We start from the raw sequence: 21,889 nt of genomic DNA on the forward strand, positions 1-21,889 counted from the left end.
ACATGTGAAGAAAGGCTGAATAAGCACTATCTCTTGATCTGACGTCTAACCCCTACAAGTGGTTTGTTTGCTTTCCTAGTAGAGAGATCAATATTGGATTCAGTCTGTTTCGTAAACAGTTAAAAACTCCTCACAGGAGATTTAAGTTTCCAGAATCAATCTGAACCATTAACAGGGTAAAAAAAAGAAGACAAACAAACATAAAATGAAGACGCCATCCCGCTGCTACTCGGTTATTCCACAGAATGTGACAATTCAACTGATTACCTAGAAGGGGTTCATCCTATGAGGGCCATGACTTCCTTCATAAATGTTATGCAGGCCTATCCTTCTGTTGTGGTGATGTTTCATTTCTGATCAAACCTTTGGACTGAGAGATCAGCATCGTGGTCTGACCAGCAACATCTTAGTGCAGCATGAAATAAAACGACTCACATCCAGTTTTATATTTATTTCAATTACTGATACACACTGTACAAAACAACCAAATGAACAACAAATGCTGGAATGTTGCTGAATGCAGAGGTCAGAGGTGGGCAGAGAGAGAGAGAGAGAGAGAGAGAGAGAGAGAGAGAGAGAGAGAGAGAGAGAGAGAGTGAGAGAGTGAGAGAGTGAGAGAGTGAGAGAGTGAGAGAGTGAGAGAGAGAGAGAGAGAGAGAGAGAGAGAGAGAGAGAGAGAGAGAGAGAGAGAGAGAGAGAGAGAGAGAGAGAGAGAGAGGGAGAGGGAAAAGAGGGTTGCAGAGAGCGGCCAGGCACAATTCAAACACATGGTTCTAGTTAGCAGACTCCCATTAAGGACAATGCGGTCTGGAAAAAACTTTACATTTCACAGTTTGAGGGCATTTTAAATACACTTCTGCCTGCCACTGAAAGGTCACTGTCAGGCTTTTCATACATACATAATACACACTGTGCAACTGAAACATGCAGAGAACAACAATGGAACATTGGAACGCTGACAAACAGAGGTCAATAAAACCGAAATGTAAAATAGAGCCACGGGTGCAGAGAGTGTGAAAGGAGTGATGGAGTTTGACAATTTTAAAGAGACATGAGTTATAAAATCAGTATCTAAATGGAAGATACATTTTTCATTACAATCAACTTACTAATCCAGTACATTTCATTAGTTGCTAGCAAGCTAACTGTAGTTGCTATATAGTTTTTCTTTAAAGTCCTTACATAACTCCAAAGCAAATATGGCTACCAATTATTAGTTAATTGTTAAATGGTTTTCAAAGGAATGACATTGTTTTACTCAATTTAGTCCACACTTTCTCCAGTTAGCGGGTTGGAAGCTATTTTCGCTAACATTTGAGGCAACACTTCATCCGGTGAGCCTTGGAAAACGATACTTACATTTTGAATGGCAGACATGTGGGATGCTAAAAAAAAAAAACTAGGTATACTGTTCATCTTTAATTTAGTTTTTTTTTTTTCTTCAATACAACTTTTTAACATTTGAAAAAGGTCAGGAGTAAGGTTACAGATAAAGATGACTTGGACGCCTACGGGTTGTTTGCAGGTAATACTATTTAATTAGTTGTTGATAATTGTCCAATAAAAGAAGCAGTGGTTTCTGAATAAGGGCTTTAATTTCCTTTTTACTTAACCCAGTAATCAGCTGAGGACGAGAGGGAGACTGACTTTATACCACATCACATCAAAACAGAGAATGACGTGCTTTTCATGAACTGATGCATACGTAAAAGAAATAAAAATACTACAATTGATATAGAAAAATAAATGCTCACAGGATTGATTTTCTTGCAGAATAAGGATTTTCAACACCACTCAGTTTACGCTGAAATTGCCGAATTATGAGTTTACTTACACTGTTGTTTAGGTTTAGTGTTGTATAGGTATTTAAGTAAAATGTCTGGATACTTCTTCCAGGGCTGCTCCAACCTCATGGATAAGTCCACATGAGATATTGGAAGTGTGGGGAGGGGAGGGGGAATCCGGTGCCTTTTTGTCTGGGTTTCAAGTTCACTGTTTAAAAAACCCTCCTTTGCTTTTCCATGCCTGAATCCAGGGAATCATTGAATGGAAAAATGAAGCCTAAGCACTTTCACACTCAGATTCATGGAAAATGAAAAAAGGAAGGAGATCTTTTTCAAAGGTATGTGGAATTATAGCTGAGCTTATCTTATCTGACAAGACAAAAACACATAAAAATTGAAACTATGGTTTTAGTGGAGTCAAAAAGTAGCACAGATCTTAGTTTGTCCCCATTTGTAGATCAGCTGTGACAACAGTTTGCAGTCTTTTGGATTTTTAGAATGCGCCTTTACATGTTTGACTTTAGGAGGTTGTTTAGCTTAGATGTAACTCCACCCTTGAGTGTATGTTTATGTGCATGTGTGTGTGGTGCTAACAGCCTGTTAAGTTGATGTTGGCACCAGATGAAAGGTCTCACATACTTGCCTTTGGGGGAAGGTTGAGGGGCTAATCGCTACTTTAATATCAACTCTGTGGAGTTGTGGTCATTATGAAGAGTCACATAACAACAGAATGGGCACAGATGTTGTCAGGCAGAACAACCCAGATCTCAATCGACGTTGAAAAATGCAATAATTCACACCCATATACGGAAGTCCTTAATCTAGTTTGCCTGGCCTTCGTAGATTTACTCTGAAAGGGATTTTCCACAGTTCACTTGTCTCAAAGATCTCAAAGCAACTAAATATCACATTATATGTATTTTGTTCTAAAAAATAAAGCCTTCTTATCTTCACTTTATCAAAACGTTATTATCTGGAATCACATGTTTTTATAAATTGAAAGCAAAGTTTGATATTTTTGGGGAAAGAGAAAATCAATACCACTATCATAAATGTTCTTTATACTCTCTACTTGCCTTTTGTACAACTATTAAGCACCACAGAACTTTCACCTGTCGATATAGGTTTAAAAATAAGAAATAAAACCGGTTTGGGATCAGAGAGGAAGTCAAAGAATAATCTGAGATTATGAATCCCAAATCTCAATTGCCATCAGGGACAAATTTAGTGAAAATCAACACCATGGCCCTCCATTGTGTTCTAAGTGTGAACTACACAGGATTCCAACATGATTTCAAAAGAAAATACTCCAGTATACAAAACATCTCATTTGCACCTTGGTCTCATTAAAATAAGTAATATAAAAACATATAAAATCATATGTACAATTGTGTCATACGTGTAATATAATACACGTTTTGCTCTTCACAAATGTTTGAGTACAAAATAATACAGAATATAAATAGACATTGCTTTTTACACAAGGCACAGTAAGTAGTGGTGTGAATGTGTCTGTGTGTGTGTTTCTGCTTCACAGCTGCTGCTCCTCGAAGAGTATCTGAGCATACACAGTGCCGCTACATGATGCCTTGGCTTCTGGGATGGGCCTCACCAGATCGAGCTCTGCATATGTCAGATTCTCCTCCACTATCTTCGGCTGAGGACGGGAAGATGGAGGAAGACAAAGGTAGAGGAAAAATAATGATGGGGGGAGGAAGAAGAAGGGAAGTGGTACCAGTGGTTAAAAAGGATTTCTGCCGCATAAGCCTAACCTATTTTTTTTTAACAGTGAGTACAATTAAAACATATTTTCGACTGAGTTAAAAACTGAATCCTTTACATTTTGAAGTGTCTGCTAAGTACAGAAAAATATACTTTTCAAAAGAGTATGATTTTCCTTATTTCCTTCGTCCCAGTTTCCCTCTGCTTTAAAGCATTGGTTTGGTAGAGTTCACCTTAAAGGAGTCTTTGGCAGGACTGTGTGCCGTTACTATACCAAGGTGCGTCAAAGCCACTTAATTCCAGTGACAATTACAAAATAAAATCTGGGTTATGTGGCACATTTTATGAGTTTTCTGGTACTTTTACTCACAGCCATTCCTCACGATATAAAAAAAGTGGTCTGGCTGCATAAGTGCCTTGGTGGTAGGTTAGGTTTATGGCAAGTTGGAGCAATGCATATGTGCCATTGAAAGGGTTCTCTCTGTGTGATGTTGGTACATGCAGACGAATGTACATTTGGGTAAGAACTGTCGGAAATTATGAAAAAATAGATTCCTTCTTACTTGGCAACAATAATGATTTCATGAAAGAGCTTGCAAAAAGGCATGCCTGGTACTCACCAACACTACTTTCCTCGGCTGTGGTTTTAAAAGTTTAGGTTTCCGTGTTTTGTCTCCAATGGGAGCTGCAGGAACAGAAGAAGAAATGTTAATGATTATGCAGTGATCATTAACTACAATCCTTCATGTATGCTCCCTATTTCAAAGTACTGGCCAGTGAAGAGGGGATTTGAATAATATAGAAGAACAATTAACCTCTGTGGCATGTGGTGTAGACCTACTGAACGTAGCATGGCACAGTTAAAAAAATCTCTCCCATTCATTGTATATTGCACCCTTCTGCTTTCCTGAACAAAGCCCTCTCGGATACTTAGTGACAAAATCCAAGCTGGTGGCCCCACTTTTCTACATTTCTCCCTCACCACATGAAAATTATCCATACAAAGAAAACAATGATATACTGTTTAAAATAAATAAATCACATGGGGAACCAGTATTATAAAAAACCTCAGAAATCCATCACAAGTAAGGCAGCGGAGGTAGGCAGCGTGTCTTTTAGCAAATTGGTCTCTTGTCAATAATGTCCACTATTTAAAGCTTCAGCAGTCCGTAACTCTTTATTAATAACAATGGATTAAAGAAAAATGTATAATGTAAAAGGTGTTACATCATGCAAAGCTATCACCTAACCCAGTAGTCCACTCCTTTTCAAGCAATGGCAATGTTTCATAGTCAACTGATTCTGCAGTTCCTGGTGACCCTGATGAAGGCCACAGGCCAAAACATGTTGGTCTAAGAAGAACGTTGTTATCTATACTACAAGTGTTGGTGGAGTTTTGACCCTTTTAGACTTCCTTTCCCTCTCCATGCACCTTGGAAGTAGATAAAGTTGTGCCAGAACCTGCCACTCTGCTTCTGCAGCTTCTGGTGTCTCGTTTAGCTGCCTTGTAATTGTCAGATTATTCAAGAACATAACCTTCTGAAATAACTGCTATTATCACTGATTAAAACATGCTAATGGTGCTATTTGTATTGTATAAATACTCTATAATGGTTGAACAAAGCAGCCATACACAATGAAAACAATGAGATGGCAATACAGCCAGTCCCCCTCTAACAATAAGTTGGGAATAAATGTGTGCAACAAGGTTACATGATAAAGTGCTGGATCTTGACCTACAATACTAGTGTATGTTTTAAAGCCAAGCAGAAACCCAATAAGGAAAACCAGTAACTGATGAGTTGTGTGCCTCTTTAAGTACTCAGTTAACACAAATCAAAATCCTAAATATGTAAAGTAAAGTTTTAACAGAGCTAAAGGTGAGAATTCTTGTTTACCTTTTGCTGGTATCTCTGGTGGTATCTCCTCTTGGTAGTCTCTGCTCCGCTTCTTCCTGTACCTCCTTTCCTTCTTTGGCAGGGCAGGAGATACATTGACTAAACTGGTAACTGTCTCTCCTGAGCTGGATTCAAACCAAATTATCAGAAGTTCAGTGCACTGAAAATAACGTTTATGTGTGCTGGCTTTTTTTTTTTTTTTAATGAGACTGTGCCATACTGAAATCTTACCTGTTCTGAGGGCTTTTGACCAAGTTGTAATTATCTACACAGACAAAGAGAAACAAAACAGCAATATTACAATAAAAAAAGTTATATTTTAGTTAAGTGCAAACTGTGTCTAGTTTTACAGAGGATGGGAAGCTGTGTCTAGTTTTACAGAGGATGGATTCAATTACAGATGAAGATGACAGCAAAAATGCGGACAAAAGTATCAGATTAGTAAAGGTCAAAGGTCAGTGGAAAGTCATCTTGACATTGCTGCTAACCTTTTAACCTCTGCTTCCTCTGTATGTACTGGCAGGTTACTGTCACAGTGAACATGCACATACACAGCAGACCCACTGAGCAGATCAGCACTGCACACAGGTACACATCTGAAACACAAACATATGTACACACACTTTGATCAAACAGTACATCAACCTCGTGCCTGAGGCTTCACTGAATACAAATTTAAAGGAAAAAAGAAGAACATGTTTTACTATTCCAGGCACTGTGCTTTATCCTTTGGGTTAGGCTATTTTTGCCCTCCGAGGAGGATTCATTCACAATCTACCACAAAAACTAACACACTCTAGCATTCTAAAAATAGACAGACTTACCTTCAAACAAGCTCCACAAGCTTTCTTTGGCTTTGGTGGATGGTAGGACATGCACTACATGAAGAAAGAGAAAAAAACAGAAAGAGAGAGGGAAGATAAGTTTGTAAAGTTCGGAGTCATCATTGTGGCTTTCTTGCCGCGTGATTACATGCTAGCTAAAGTTTAAATAAAGCTAATTGTAGGAAGACAACTAGCTGAGGTTAGCCTCCTCCCTGCCTGATCCTGTTTCTGAATCCCTGCTCAGAGGGCTCAACCTTAACCTTTACCAAAACACTAATGCAGCTGTTGGGTTAGAGTTATGCATCATCTTGAACTTTCAACACATATCCAGCTGTGACCTGTACATTAACCTTTCTTTATACCATAACACAACTTCTGATGTAAAACGAGACAACCGAAGCTCAGTCTGACAGTTTTCTTTCTGTGTCTGTGAGTTATAGTGACAGAAACTCAGATACATTACAAGTAAGCTACATGCTTTCAAATTCAAAAGTACTTTCCCTGACAGCAAGGAAAATGAATTCAACAGAGCTCCTTTGTCAAGAGTCATCATGAGGAATGAGATTCTAGAAACAGTTGTGGCAGTAAGACAGGACGCCTCACTTTTGTAGCTCAGTTGGTTGCTGATACAGCAGTTCAGCTGTTCACTGGATTGCACTGTACATAGTAGTCTAGGAACATCCATGCATATTTTTCATGTGATCTGGTAGCCTATACTTTTCAAACAGGCTTCCAGTCAGCCAGTCATAACTTTTCTATATATCATAGGGCTACATTGACTGGATGACTTTACCAATGAAAGCCATTCGGACAGTTTTGTTAACAAGATAGTTACTGATGCATTACATTCAGAATTTTCTACAACATCAATAAAGGTTGGCATAAAAATCATATCCAAACAACCATTTTGATGTATGATGTTGTAAAAGAATCCATACAAATTGGACACTTAAAGTACATGTCAAACACAGTAGCTTGATATGTTTGGTACTTTGTCACACATATTGTTTGCAACAGCAGGTTGAAGCATTCATTTTAGTTAGTGCATTTATACAATGTAGTACAGCGACATGTTTTTCATTATATAAACTTAAACTGAACTGAGAGCGTCCACACTAACTAACTCTTCTTATTTATTTTTTACATTCAAAGGAGGGAATTCAGCAAGAATGGATTGCAGACATAGCACAACGTATTGCACATCAATTGCTCCCACTATTTGCTCAGTCCCAAGGTCCCAATCACAAAGCTTATGACACTGACAATTCAAATGACATTCATGCACAACAAGGCTTTTTTCAAATTTGCTCCTGTTTTGCATCTGATTGTGGAGATGAGCTGTCAGCATCAACACTTTCTGTCATGCAGAGCTGTGCTGTGAGCTCTCATACTCAGTACTCAACATACTCTGTTTGCAGATGATGATGAGCTGAATAGACTTTATTTTGAAGTCATATCATGACAGATGACACAAATTTCTTGTCCAGGGTTACTACCTGAGTGAGCTAGCGGCTAGAGGAGCAGCTTGTTTAGATTAACTCTGCTTATGACAAATATTAACAGACTGATGTTGTCCCGATCATTGCAAATGTTTAGCTTGACATTGTTATGAATATTGTGGTGGAGTTACTATCAACTCTCAGCAGACAGTAAAAAATTGAACCTAAGTGCGTGTGGCAGTTAGCTCCAGTGTTAGTGGAGTATTGTTCTTATGCAATGATGTCTATTTGCATGGAAAGAGGCCTAATGTATCCTGAATTATGCATAATGGATAATTTAAATAAATGCAAATAACAACAATGGTGCACAGAGATGTATTTGCTCTGCAGTGCAGTTTGTAGTGCATTTAACCCTGTGTGCATGCTTCGGGAATCAGAAAGCATTGCTCATGCACAGGTTTAGGGGGCACAAAAGCTGCACAATATTTTTTCTGAATAACTCATCAATGTTAGCTCTACAATTTGACTGGAAAGTTATTCTCTAGTGGATTGAAATTGTCATAGCTGGCTTGGATAAGGTTATAAACCTACAATAAGTCTTTAATATGCTCTTCCCGGTTATACAAATAATATTTGATAACCCAGTTGTCATGGTACAGAACATATGCGAGCCAGAGTTGCAGCAAACAAAGTAAGAATACCTGTGAATCCAGCATACACATGAAAATGAGCAAATAGACTTGCTCTTGTATTTGTAACTCATCTTAAAATGTACAATCAGAGCACAAACATGGAGTCAAAATCTAGTCCATGCAGACTTAATCTGGATGATGAGAATCCCAGCTCTGTGCTGCTCGTGTCCTAAATGGCTGAGAAAATAAGTTTCCCGTACTTAACCTGAAATCTCGTCCCACACACTCAATCATTTCTCCACCCCATCTGACCACAGTAGTCTTAACACTGCTGTTCTCTTGCTGAGCTGGTGGTAGGAAGCTTGTGAAGTGACACCCACCAAGGCGTCTTGAAATACCCCAAACCACTAGCAGCTGACGACAGGCAGGCTGGCCATGCCGGCTTGAGACTTTCCCAGAGGCAGACTGTCTGTCCATCTCGCTGACTGACTGTGTGACAAACTTTCTCTTAAAATGTTTTCTGATTATTTCAAAACATATCTGCACAATTAGAGTTATTATGTCGACTCTTCTGCAATAACATGGATCTTCACTGCATGCATAAATACTTTAGACAATGCTCTGTGCACTGAGCACAGTAAAAACTAAGAAGTCTACACAAACTATATCTACAATATCAGCCAATTTGAAATCACAAACTTCTTCTTATCACTGGTCAAGGCATTACAATATAAAATCAGCTCCTTTACAGATTCTTGTGGCAACATTTAAACAAGAGAGCACTAAAACTTGCAAGACACACACCTTCCACAGGTGACTGCATTTTAAGCTGGTAAGGGGGTAATTAACAAAAATATAATTGGATGCACACTGAAAAAAAAACACTCCCAAAGCACAACTGTCAACAAAGAAAAACAAATCAAGTCGATTTACAGCCAGTGCCATAAACCTGTATGGAACAGATTAAGCATGAATTAAATGGTATGTTTTCTGCAAAGCCTGCAGTTCATTCTCGGGGGGTTTGTAGACATGCCAGGGATATATTTCAGGTATAGAACCATTAAAAAGTCGATTTTGCATGATATGTCAACTTTAATGTTAAAATAGCAACAGCACACGTGTCATCAATCCACAGAGGCTGCTCTTACCTATCAGGTTTAGAAAATGAAATGTGCCAGGCAATGATGTTAGCCCTTTGCCCAAACCTGCTGTTAATTCTGTAGTTAAAGTGAGTTTAACCTTAGCTTGTAAATCTCTAGGAGAAAGGCTTTTCATCTAGAGAGTCCTCAGACTGTGCTCTGCTGCGAACACACCTTTGGATTCGGCCCCCATCTGTGAAACCACTAACCCTTCCCCGACCATATGTGACCTACATTCTGCTGGCCTTAATCACTTTGCAGGAAAGATAGATGGAAAGGTATTTGGCAGTGGATTACACATATTTTAATGTCCGATATTTATCTTGTAAATATGAGCAGGTTAAATGGTTTGGGACTGTGTTAAATCAAAGCATGGTGCTTAATCTAAGTTGAAGACTTGAGTAAACTTGATGCTGTTGCTTTTATGACTCCCAATACATTCCACCGATCAAAGTAACACCGAGAGGATATGATGAGGTTTTAATGAGCACAAAAGACACAAAGGCTAGCAGGGCTAATTCTGTAAAATAGCTCTACCTTCTACTTTGTCATATAGCCTAGCTCTGTCTGCTGTTCAAGTAGTTGGCATCAAATGTAAGTTAGTAATTGGGGAAAAAAATGTAAGAAAACTCAATAAAGTCTGAGCAACAGCATAAAACTTTTAGGCTTGTTGACTTTGTTGCTATCAAACTAAGCTAGCAAGACTGAACGTTAGCATGATGAAGTTTCTTTTGAGTTTAAATACAAACCAACCTGAAAAGCTCCTTAGTGTAGGGAAAGTTTTTTCTTAACAAATCAGATACTTGAAGATATTAAAAGGGAAACTGAATGAGTTAACTCTTGGAGTAAAGTTTCTATAACATACTTGGATAATGGCACAAGACTCCGGCACAGTGTCCACAGTGTTGGTACTTTATTTCACATAATCACCAAGTCACTATACATTTTCCTGTTTATTACCTGACTACCAATTAAAGATACAAACATCAAACAAGACACTAAGTAGTGATTTAACAATGATTTTATTCATTAAGTAATGTTTATTTATTAAGCTAAATTAAATAGTCCCTCAGAATAGACTGTATCGATGGCATTGGTATTGTTATCAGTCTTCTGAGGGGTAATTAACATTAAACTAATCATTTAATTCACGTTAATATAATTTATAAGAGACTCTCTCACTTGTTTAAAATGGCAGATGATTTAATTTAGAGACCCGCCCTTCCTTCACATTAATTTATTCACAGTGTAAATCTTGATAACATATCTGACATTTATGTGGTGTGTTTGCCTGAAGTTCTGTGTAGCTCTGTCAGTGCAGCAGCTGTGCATGTTGGAATGATCAGAAACTGGATAAATCTGGTGTTCTGTGTGCCATAAAACTAGCTTTTATCCTCCTCTAAAAAATGTCTTCTTTTGACAGCAGGGCCTGAATGACTGAAGAATAGTCTCACTGCAGCGGAAACATTCAAACAAACTACTTTTTGTTCATCTGAGCCACAGAGTTGCATTCATTTGCTGACTGTATTTCAGATTTGTGGCACTTTTTTGTGCTCCAACAAACCCAACGCTGTAAACATCAATACAAAGACAGAGAATAGGGTGTATAATGACCTTCTGTATCTTCACCGTCATCTGAACTAGTCACTGTATTAATTAACTGTATCATAAAAGACTGCAGACAAATGTAAGTACAGAGCATCATTGAACGCCTTGACAAAGTTTTGAATCATCCTTTCACTTCCTGTTGTCATTTGCAGCAGTAATTAGCATGTCTCTGTACACTGGCATCCTGTGTCCCTATTATAGCCTCAAACATGGCCTGGATTTACACTTTCTTATCCTTATTTCAGTCTTTGTTCAAAAGCAACCCAGAGAAGTGTGTGACCCCAGAATAGTGATTTTTCTTATTTTCACAATTCCATATGAAGCTGCCAGAAAAATACCCAGCGATCTGTTCTCTTTCTATTCTTAAACCCATACCACATCCGTGTCACATGTTTCTCTCTGAAACACCCTTGTTAACTCGCAGTTGCCCACATTATAGAAATACCTTAAAGCTCAGTTTGTTTATGCCAAGCTGGTGCTCTGTCCACACCGTGCTCTTCCCTCAGTTTCTCTACCAAACCTTCTGACCTCTCTGGCTGTGTTTGTTATAGCAGTAGTAGGTAATGGGAGCTCTGTGTGTTGGGCAGATTGTGGAAACACCTGGTCCCCTAATGTTATCCGACCACAGGAATTCCACCAGTGCAACGTCAGAAACACACACGTTTATTCACATAAAGTCTCAGTCATCTGCTGGTTCTCATCTGGAGTGGGGACCAGGAGCAACAGTTCCACAGGGGGTTTCACCTCTCAGATGTGAAGCTGATGTTTATCAAAGCTGTCAACAGGGCAGTGAATACTGGGAATAATTACCCTGCCTGTTGGTCCACTAGGCACAACCAGTAAAGTTTTCAAAGACATGGGGGAACTTTGGCCTGTCCATTACAAATACAAAAACATACAAATGTTTACATACTGGACAGTGTTGTTCAAATTGTTTGAAATCACACCTTATAATTTAAATATTGAGAGAATTAATAGTTCAACCATCATTCAGTTTTGTTTGGCTGAAGTTTGAAGCTTTAGGAGGAGTATGTGTGTGGCCAAACAGGACTAGAAGTTTCAGTGATGTGGGCATCTGGTTGCATTATGGGGAATGTAGTATGAAGCACTATTGGTGTTTGATATAAGTTATTGAAAGTTTAAATATCCTGTGCATTACTGCTTTAATTTTGACCTCCATGTCTGTCTCTCACAAGAGTCTCATCTTACTTACCTAATCTCCTATACTTACATCTGGATTTTATGCTCCTGACATAATTTCACTATCTAAGTCATTCAAGGATTATTTTTATACAGTTGAGGTAAACAGCCATTTGAATAGGTAGTATAAAGGATGTGTAACCCAGATTTCAAAATGTGAGATGCTGTGTAAAATGTAGATATAACAAAAGTTGATGGTTTGCATTTCATTCAAATATATTGAATCAAAATCAGTGTTAAGAAAACATAAAAAAAGGTTAAAACTAAAAAATGTTACCAAATTATAGAAATTATATGCTCATTTTAAAGTTCATTCTAGCAGCCTGTTTCAAAAACAGTTAGCGCCAGGGGCATGTTCACCATTTTGTAGCATCACAATTATGTTAGCAACACTGTAGACGTTTGGAGACCAAGGAGATCAGTTTTAAAAGTGAATTGTTGTCCCATTCTTGTCTGATAGAGGATTTCAGCAGCTCAACAGCTTTGAGTCAATTAATGATGCACCAAATGTTTTCAGTGTTGGGACTGCAGGCAGGCCAGTTTAGCACCTGCACTCTTCTACTACTGAGCCATGCTGTTATAATATGTGCAGAGTGTGGTTTAGCATTGTCTTGTTGAAATATGTATGGTCTTCCTTAAAAGGGCATCGTCTTGATGGCAACATATAATGTTCCAAAACCTGAATTCTTCAGCATTAACGGTGCCTTCCCAGATGTGTAAGCTACCCATGCCATTGATCATTCTGCTCATACCATTACAGATGTTGGTTTTTGATCTGTGCACTGTTAATTAATAAGACTGGCGGTCCCTCTCCTCTTTAAAGTTGATAATGTAGTGCCCATTATTTACAAAAATAATGTCAAATTCTGATTTGTCACACCACAGTTTTCATCTTCACCTCAGTCCATTATTTATGGGCTGAGGCGCAGGGAGGTCGCCAGTGTTTCTAGATCTTGTTTATATGTGGCTTCATCTTTGCATGGCACAGTTTTATCCTGCTGTCACATGCAGCTCGGGTCACTCTAAGCCTTTAAGGCTGATTTATACTTCTGCGTCTCCCCTACGCAGCAGGGGCTGACGCGGACATGAGCCCCACATACTTGTGCGTCGGTGTGTCTGTGTCACGCACATAGACTGTAAAAAATATGGACGGAGTATCCGTGACGTCACCCATCTGTTCCTGAGAGCTGTTTTGAAGCAAATCGACGGCAGCAGCCATATTGGTAATGCGGAACTCAACTAGGCAGAGTGTGATGTAGTGTGAGTCTCTTAGCCAATGGCTGTGTGTTCCCGACCGGGAGTCACGTCAGTCATGTCCTTATTTGGGCAAAACTCATAATCTTAATATCTTCCTAACCGTCATGTTAGAAAAAAATTCACCCCCCGTACAGTGTGTGCCATTGGAGAGATTAGCGTTGTAGGGCCAAGCCGTTTTTTGAACCAGGCTGTAAACATGTTTATTAATGCTGCAAAGATCGTCTTTTTCCCATTCATATCTATGTGGTTTCCGGTGTTTCTGCAGCCAGCCTCAAGCGGATTTTCGATGTATTGCAGTTTATATCACTTCTGCATTGGCTTCATCGTTTGAGACCGGAGTTTGCCGCTTGGTCACGCAGCAATTCTACGCCGAAACGCCTGAGGGCAGTGCGGTCTCTCTGATAGCCGGCCGCCTGCTTCCGGTCCCGCTACGATCTCTGTTTACTTTTCCACAGAGTTTCAGAGCATGTTATCTACAGCTGATACATGTTGCTGTTTATCATACAGACATGATTACATGAAGAATAGAGAGGAGGAGATGAAATACACGGCCGATGTGTGGCCGATGTCTGGGATCCCGGAAGTGTTGTAAATGCGGGAAAGACAAAGCCGCCGAGGGGACCAATCACAGAGCTTGCGGTCCGCGTCGGCTCTACGGGGAGTTACATTTTGGAGGAGGTGCACGTCAGCTACGTGCGTAGGCCTCGGCGTAGGTACGGGAGCTACGCGGACCCCCGGCGTAGGGTACGCCGTTGATTCAACGCAGAAGTATAAATCAGCCTTAACTGCTTCCCCTGTCTCTCTGGTCTTCCTCCTCCCTCTGCCTGCAACACACCTCAGTGCTATTAGAACTCAGGTTGGAGGATTGGATCTCTTCTTTTACCCAAGCAGGTTTTGTTTTCCCCAACATGTTTTTAGATTGTTGGGTTTCGTTAAGTCTGTTGTGTAAGTTTGGCCATGTGACTACTGGTATCAGTTTAGACTTGCAATGTATAAAAGATGTGTTCAAACAGGGGAAATATAGTCTCAAATGTGAAAGAAGCAAAAAAGGCAAAACATCCAAACTGCTGGGCTTCCAATCACTATTGTAGTGCAATGAAAAGTAAATGTCCCAGCTTTATTGAGGGCTAGTAGAGCCATGCATGTCATAAATGCAGTTTCCATCCAAAATGCCACCGTAGTACTTTATATTAATATCTCTGAAACCACAATGGACTGGTGCTTCCTTGGATTGAAATAGCTCTCCACATCCTTGACCACGAAAGGATGGGAGCCAGACACGAGCCAGCTATCCACTCGGCTGTCACTGCAGACAAACATTAGAACTTCACCTTCCTCAGAACAAATATCTCTTGTTCCATTTCTGCTGAGCCTCAGCGGACTCTGTCTGTTCTACTTCTGGGAGGGAAACTCCTTGTCAGGGCCAATGTCAACAGCTCCCAGTAGGGACTGCGTGTCTGCTCAGGCCCAGACTTGGCTGTGGACACCCTGAAAGTCACAGCCTGTAGGAACGCTTCCATGGAAAATGTGGTGAGCAACGTCTTGTGTTGTTGAGCTCTGACGGTATGAATTGTGTTGAGGTTGTTGCATGAAGAAATTCTTGTGATGCACGTATTCATAGGATTAACCTCCATCAGGGCAAGCAATGTTATATGAATGCCTCTGTAACCCCTCCACACCTTAAATAAAAAAATAATAGACTTAACCTTTCATTGCATCTGTTTCTGAGGATGAAAGTTTGGTGTTTTTCTGCTTTTTTTCTGTATAAAGAAGAATACGAATGAGAACTTGGATGGATGCAAATCACCTTCAACACAAATGTGAACTTTATCAGTATGATAAAGACATTTTCTATGGAAAGACACATTTTAAGTTCAAAGAGTTTGGGGTGCTCGCAAACTAAAAACGAAGAGCTGAATGTGTTTAAGATTCAAGCTGCAAATATTTGTAATCAAGTATAAACCAACCAAGTACAGGCAATCACTGTCTTATTATAAAGAGGTGTGGAGTTACAGCTTTTGTCAAAAAAAAAAAAAAGAAGAAAGAAAGGCCAGACATAAGGAGAATCCATCATGCATCTTATTTGCACTGTGATATCTGTCCTGGATGTTCACATTGTCAAGGCTACACTTGTTTTTTATGATTTACTTGATTTTTGGAAAATTTCACTTCCCCAATCTCAATCTTTGTTCGCATATAATCTTCTCTAATAAAACTCAACAGTCCTTAATCTTACAGCTTTTCTGAAAGCTGTTTTAAAATTATAATAACGGTGTGACTATTGTCTCACAGCAGGGAGGATTTGGATTCAAACCCACAGCTCAGGTGGGGCATTTGTCTGTAGAGCCTTGAAGTCCTCTCTGCGTGGGTTTTTTCCAGGTGCTCTTGCCTCCTCCCATAATCAAACATGCTCGTAGGTTGACTTTTGATTTAAATTGCCTTGGGTGTGAATTTAAGCATGAATGTACATGTGTTAGCTTTGTGATTGACTTGCTTACACTCAGCGTGTATCCAACCTCTCCCTTTAAGGGAGAGGACCAACTATAGCCACCCATGACTCCCTGATGTGAGGATGGCTGATAAGAAAAAAAATTAAATCAGTGCTAACAGTTGTATGATGTACTCCTCAAAGTTTAGCCTTGTTGCCATCCGACTAACTAGCTCTGAAATGCAATATGTAGCTCAGCATCGTCATTATCAACAGATCAACAGCTAGCCATTTTGCTACATTAGTTCAAATTATAAAAGCTTCATATCACCTTTTAAGCATGATATACACAGAGCCAGAAACTCTTGAAGAAAAAAACCTTATTTGTAAACATAAAGTCAGTTGGAAAAAAACAAATGTTAGCAAGAGAAAACCTTCAATCTACCTCAGGGAGCAATTTGCTAGCCACGATTGTCAATCCACCTAGCTTACTGACCCATAAATGAGAAGCTCTTGTTAACTCATGTCAGTGGTAAAGAAACCATAGTTTTACAAAGCAGTTGTAGAATTGAGTTGTAAATTGACATTGTAAACAGATATTTTGTAAGTATAGGGAGCTTGTTAAACGCATATACAGTAACTTAGGGCAGGCCGAGAATAATATTTAGTGTACCAGAACCCAAATTTGAAAACAACAAACAAAATCCCAACGGTATACAAAAGTCTGACACAAAGGAAAAGCTGGGTGGAAAAATGAAGCTCTCAAAGTGTGCTTGTGGTTTGAAGAAACTGAAGGGATTTCTGGGCAGTGTCTGGTACCAGTGGATTTGTCATCCATACCGTTGTGTGAACATGCCCTGTGCCAGCGGTGGTATTGAAACCTCACACTCTGTCTGCTCTTTGTCCAAGATCATCTACTCACTCAAAGCCACAACTTATTGCCGTGGTGGATCCTTTTATCTCCAGACTTTTTTTTTTCCAACCAATGATGTTTCCCCTTCTCAAATTAAAAGCAGGACAGTGCTTCAATCCGCTTCACCGCACCATCAGCAAGATGAATTACATCACCCAGTTGTGGCTAGGGAAATGCTACTATTTTAACCTTATCAAAATTTGAGCTAACATGGAGGTTCTCTCTAAGACTCTGAGGCTATCAATTCTTACATTTTCTATTTTCCATATGCATATAAGGTGGACCATCTACTTCATACTCTCTCCTTCAGATACATTTACATTTAGAGTTCTAAATCAATAAAGAGAAAGAGCAACAAGCGTTCAAACTCTTGTTGAGAAATGTGCAACCAAGCCTCAAACTGTTATGTGTGTTCTCGGCTGGGAGAAGTTCCTTCAGTCCCATTTCTCTGCTGCGGGCCAAAGAGGTCATGGTAGACTTCTGCAGAGAAACCTGCAAACTCTGCAAAAACTCTTTGTGGTATTACTATTATCAAAACGGCATTTGTCACTGCTTCTGTTGTGGCTGCAGAAATAGCTATGAAGTCTCCGCCCTGCGCCATTAAAAGCAGTGATGTCATTCTGTGAGAAACTGGGAGCAAGTCACTGGGTTGTGCTGGTTCTGCATCCTTTTTATCGCTGAGAAATAGACATGATAACAAGAAGCATTTAGTCTGAACCTTACCTCTGAGCTCAGTAGCAGCCGTGCAGTTTGAAGCAGCCTTCCAGCGGTCCTGATGCTTTTTAAACTCCTGCACCCGGCACATGTAAAGCCCCCGATCCCCCTCAGACACATTCAAGATAAGCAGGTCAAAGATTTTTCCCTGCTTCACCACTGTCAGTTTCATTTTGGGCCATGAGAAACTCTTTGTGTAGTTGCCATAAAAACGGGCCTTCCTCATGTTTACACGGGCGATGAGGAGTTCGTCCTCCGGCCGGTCTGTGCCTGCAGGTAGGAAAGTCCATTTCACCACAGGTAGGGCAGCGTTTCGGCGCCTCTGAGACACAACACAGGAGAGAGTGATGTTTTGACCCTCCTGGGCCACAGTGAAGGGGGAAGGGGTGATGGTGACGTTGATGGCAAAACACAAATCTGAAAAAGAAAGAAAAAGTTAATGAAGTATCAGTGTTTGGATCAGTTTCAAATATCTAGATGTCTGGATGTTGGATTTACTGATGATCTCTATTCTATTCCTGAGTGTATTCAACTTCTCACTAAATACAATCATATGAGCCAAGAAGAAGTCAGAGAAATGCCGGTTCTGTCTTAATAAAACACATGTGGCTCTGGAGACATGCTCCCCTCTTGTTTTGACTGCGTGTTAGCTTCTGAACCCCTTTGATTTTTCACAGAGTTAAGGAGTCCCTTTAAACATACACAGCTGTTTCTCTGTCTTTCCATTGTTTGGTCCATGCCACACAGATGGTTGGCTGCACTGTGCGAAAGTGCACAAGTGCGAAATGTTAACAATTTTACCAATACTATTTAATTATTTATAAAGGTTAAAGAAATGTTTAATCACCATTGGACTACGTATTCAAATTCTGAAGACGTAAGGAAGTTATACAGTCAGCTCTTCATGTGACACATGCAGCCGAAGCTGCATGGTAAAATTGTGGGGGACCATACTGTGTAATTTGGGCAACTTTTTTTGGACTCCCATTTAGCTGTTTTAAGGTTAAACTCACAAAGTTCACTGAGGAAAGTTAAGTCACCTAAGACTAAGTCTTCTGAGCTGTAAATCACATTTTCTTTGTAGACACATTCTTAAGAAGTAAGGGAGTCGTGTCAAGTTTTTCATGTGACACATTGCTTCATCAATGCTGTCCATAGTGACCGAAGCCACTGTGAGCCCTACATACTTCTTTGTTGGAGTGTCTGCGTCGCTCTATAATACTTTGCCAAATCTCGAGTCAGCAGTGCAATTTCTATGCTAGTTTCTACATTTCTCTGCTGGTTTGTGCACAGGAAAGTATGGCCACTGAGCATACTTTCTGTATGTATTATATTGAAGTTGGAGCTGATGAATGTTGATCACACTACAATTGTTGCAAAGAAGAAAAGAAAGTAGACGGAGGAGATATAATGTACATCTGATGTATGGCGATTCCACAAATACAATGCTACCCGACAGACCAATCACAGGGCTGCACGGACCAATGATGTAGGCTACAGCGTAGAGTTGAGGCAGAAGTATAAACCAGGCTTTAAGAAGGTATGAACATACAAGTTCAATGTGTTTTCTTAAGGTTGAATTGATAAAACCTTAAATCTGGTTTGCTTGATCTGAATGAATATAAGGTATTTTAAAGCCTTGCTGATTTTTTAATCTTTCATTGTAAGTCACTGAGTTTGAAAGATGAAAATAGCCGTCTTAGGCAGCAACTTTGAAACTTTGAACTTTCATAACTATGCTTGAATCACACACTTTTAATGATCTAAGGCTCATGAAGTAATACTTTATGGTGCAGTACAGTATATGATACTAGGTACATCACCCTCAGTTATTATAATATCACAATATAATTGATATATTACAAGACAATCATGTAATAATGACACATCATGATATTTAATGAACTGAAGAACAGAAAATGCCCCAGAAAGGTAAAGTGCAGCATTAATGTATCTAGTGCCAGCACAAGGAGCTATTAAGAAGTGATACAGAGAACCAAATTGGACATAAAATATGTTCATAGTAAAGCCTGGTTTATACTTCTGCGTATGATCATCAATGTAGCCTACATGCGTAGGCCTCTGTGTAGCCCCATTACCAACGTGTACCTCTTCCGAAATGTAACTATGCGCCGAAGCTACATGCAGACTGCAAGCCCTGTGATTGGTTTGATCGATGGCACCGTATTTCCTGCACAAACAGCACTTCTGGAATTGCCTTCCATCGGCCGTACATCGACCGTGCATTTCATCTCTCTGACATCTCCTCTCTATTCTTCCCTGTTATCATTGCTGTATGATAAACAGTCAGTTCACACTTGACTTTTTTCAGGGTTAAGAGTGTTTGTTTAACTCTAACTTTATTGAACTCTTTAGCCAACATACTGTAGATCGGACGACTTCAGAGATGAACCAATTTCAAATATGGTTGTTTTCCACCTTTTTGTTTATACAGTTTGGAAATGTATCACAGTTAAAACTTGACAAGAATGAAAAAAAAACTTTCCTCTAAAATGTCCCATAGAAAGAATAGGTTCTCAGTTATTTAAAGTCATTTATAGTCAACTTCCAAGATCAAGGTTAACACATATACCTGCCTAAGTAGCTGACTTGACTGATTCCTTTAAACCCACAGCAGTTGAAATAATAACAATTAGCATATAGAGTGAAAACTAAATGTCATATCTGAAATCTCAACACATTTTGTTTATGTTGCAGCCCAACAGTAAGCCTCCCTGCAATGATGACAGTGCTGTTTTCTTGACGTGATGACAGATGAATATTGAGGAACCAACTTCTCTATTTTTCTGCTGCTTGACACATCTGTGATTTTTAACATTGAGCAATTTTGTAATCCACACTTTTCATGACATGCAAGCTTTTTTTCTGCCACACATTTCAAAAGCCTCTGAAGCTTGACCACACGATTAAATCACAGCCACTTACACCGTTTCGTCTTTCATTGAGTTTGGGTGACAGAACCAAATAAAATATAATTGAGAGGCTAAAAGTGTAGTTTTGTGTCGTATGTTTATTCTGAGCTCTCAAACTTCTGACATTCTGACAGAGGATGACAGAAATCATCTCAAATGTATGTGAAAGCAAATGTGCAAACTCTGATTCACAACAGCCACAGGAAAACCATCAATTTGCACGCCAGATTTCCCTGTCATCTCTGCAAGCACATACAACTTTGATAAAACTTTGGATTTTCTTGACAACACCCTGCAATCTTCACTAGAGCTTATTTTATTTGAGCAAAAACTGGACGGTGTATCAAAACAATTTAGCCAACACTCCTTCACATATCACCCCAACATCTCTCATCCTCAGATGCTTTCTACAAAGTCTGACAGACAATACAGTTGGAAACAATTTGTCAGCACACATCCACTTCACCGTGAAGTAAAGTACACTTTTCCTACCTTCAAGCAGTGCTCGAGTCAGAAGAGCGAAGGCCACAGAGGAGATCTTCATTTTCCACTGCTGCAGCCTCCATAAACTCCCAGTTAAATGCTGGAGAAGAAAAGAAGCCAAAGGTTCCCCTCCCACTCTTCTTCTTCTTCTCTTTTTTTCCCCAAGCCAAGGAGTGTAATATGAAACATTGGCTGCTCTGTTTCTGCTCAGAACCTCCCTCTGCCCCTCCCCCCTCCCGTCACACACAGTAAAAACACATTTGGCAGACTCCCATGCACACACACAAACATATGCACATTCATGCTGAGCAGACAGAAACAGACAGGTGAGCATGTGCAATGACACACGCGTGCACACACTTCTGCCTTTGGAGAGTGAGTGGGAAGTGTAATTTCCTGTGCAGGATGGAGGGGATGGAGGGGATGGAGGGTTGTGTTGTTGAGATTGACGCCGAGGCAAATCACACTTCCAGCTGTGGAGGACAGCAGGAGCAGACCAAAGTGAGGGCTTTTTTTTGGAACACACACAGGCTGACACGGAGGGACAAGAGGATATGGGTTGCAGTCTGGTTTTGTGTGTGCATTTCTGTGGCCAATGGCATGAAGGAGAAAAAACACTTTGTACACTTTTTCTGCATTTCAAGTTAATTAACTTCTCTTGTTTTGGATGAATCATATGTCTGGTAGGCCTTTGTGTGTGACCATGTCTTTCTCCCCTCATCTCTCTTCTCATGTAACTGGATCCCACAGTAAATCTTTGTACAGCAGGGTTCTAGAGACAATTAACAGGCTTTTATCAAACCTCAGAGAGGACTTCTATGAAGATCTGGGACACTTTTGATTTACAGATATAATGGAGACAGCTTGTATGGCCTCATAAGTGTCTCTAGTCTGGCGACAGTTTCACAAACATGT

At 39.8% G+C, this 21,889-nt stretch overlaps 1 protein-coding gene and 1 long non-coding RNA gene across 2 annotated transcripts; one reads left to right on the forward strand and one right to left on the reverse strand.

The window, feature by feature from the left end:
• Positions 1–436: 436 nt before the first annotated feature.
• On the reverse strand, positions 437–21,067 carry vstm4b (V-set and transmembrane domain containing 4b). Its single transcript, XM_034678888.1, has 8 exons — positions 20,984–21,067; positions 17,568–17,975; positions 6,229–6,282; positions 5,893–6,000; positions 5,636–5,669; positions 5,405–5,529; positions 4,127–4,191; positions 437–3,441 (listed from the first exon to the last, which is right to left on the reverse strand). The coding sequence occupies exons 1-8, from the start codon at positions 21,033–21,035 to the stop codon at positions 3,316–3,318; spliced, it is 972 nt and encodes a 323-aa protein (XP_034534779.1). The 5' UTR covers positions 21,036–21,067; the 3' UTR covers positions 437–3,315.
• LOC117809315 lies at positions 2,033–20,535 on the forward strand. The gene is made up of 3 exons (XR_004630448.1): positions 2,033–2,122; positions 3,322–3,471; positions 20,277–20,535. It is a non-coding gene; the product is annotated as an uncharacterized LOC117809315 (long non-coding RNA).
• Positions 21,068–21,889: the final 822 nt, after the last annotated feature.

This window comes from Notolabrus celidotus, unplaced genomic scaffold (genome assembly GCF_009762535.1).
Source record: "Notolabrus celidotus isolate fNotCel1 unplaced genomic scaffold, fNotCel1.pri scaffold_252_arrow_ctg1, whole genome shotgun sequence".
NCBI classification, from domain to species: domain Eukaryota; kingdom Metazoa; phylum Chordata; class Actinopteri; order Labriformes; family Labridae; genus Notolabrus; species Notolabrus celidotus.

What these genes read in the sequence shown, in the direction of transcription:
- vstm4b (XM_034678888.1), bottom strand. Translation starts at nt 21,035, where the DNA reads ATGAAGATCTCCTCTGTGGCCTTCGCTCTTCTGACTCGAGCACTGCTT. An exon ending in GACTCGAGCACTGCTTGAAG is followed by an intron (nt 17,976 to 20,983) that starts GTAGGAAAAGTG and finishes TTTCTTTTTCAG; the next exon opens with ATTTGTGTTTTGCCATCAAC. An exon ending in GAGGAAGCAGAGGTTAAAAG is followed by an intron (nt 5,670 to 5,892) that starts GTTAGCAGCAAT and finishes TTGTCTGTGTAG; the next exon opens with ATAATTACAACTTGGTCAAA.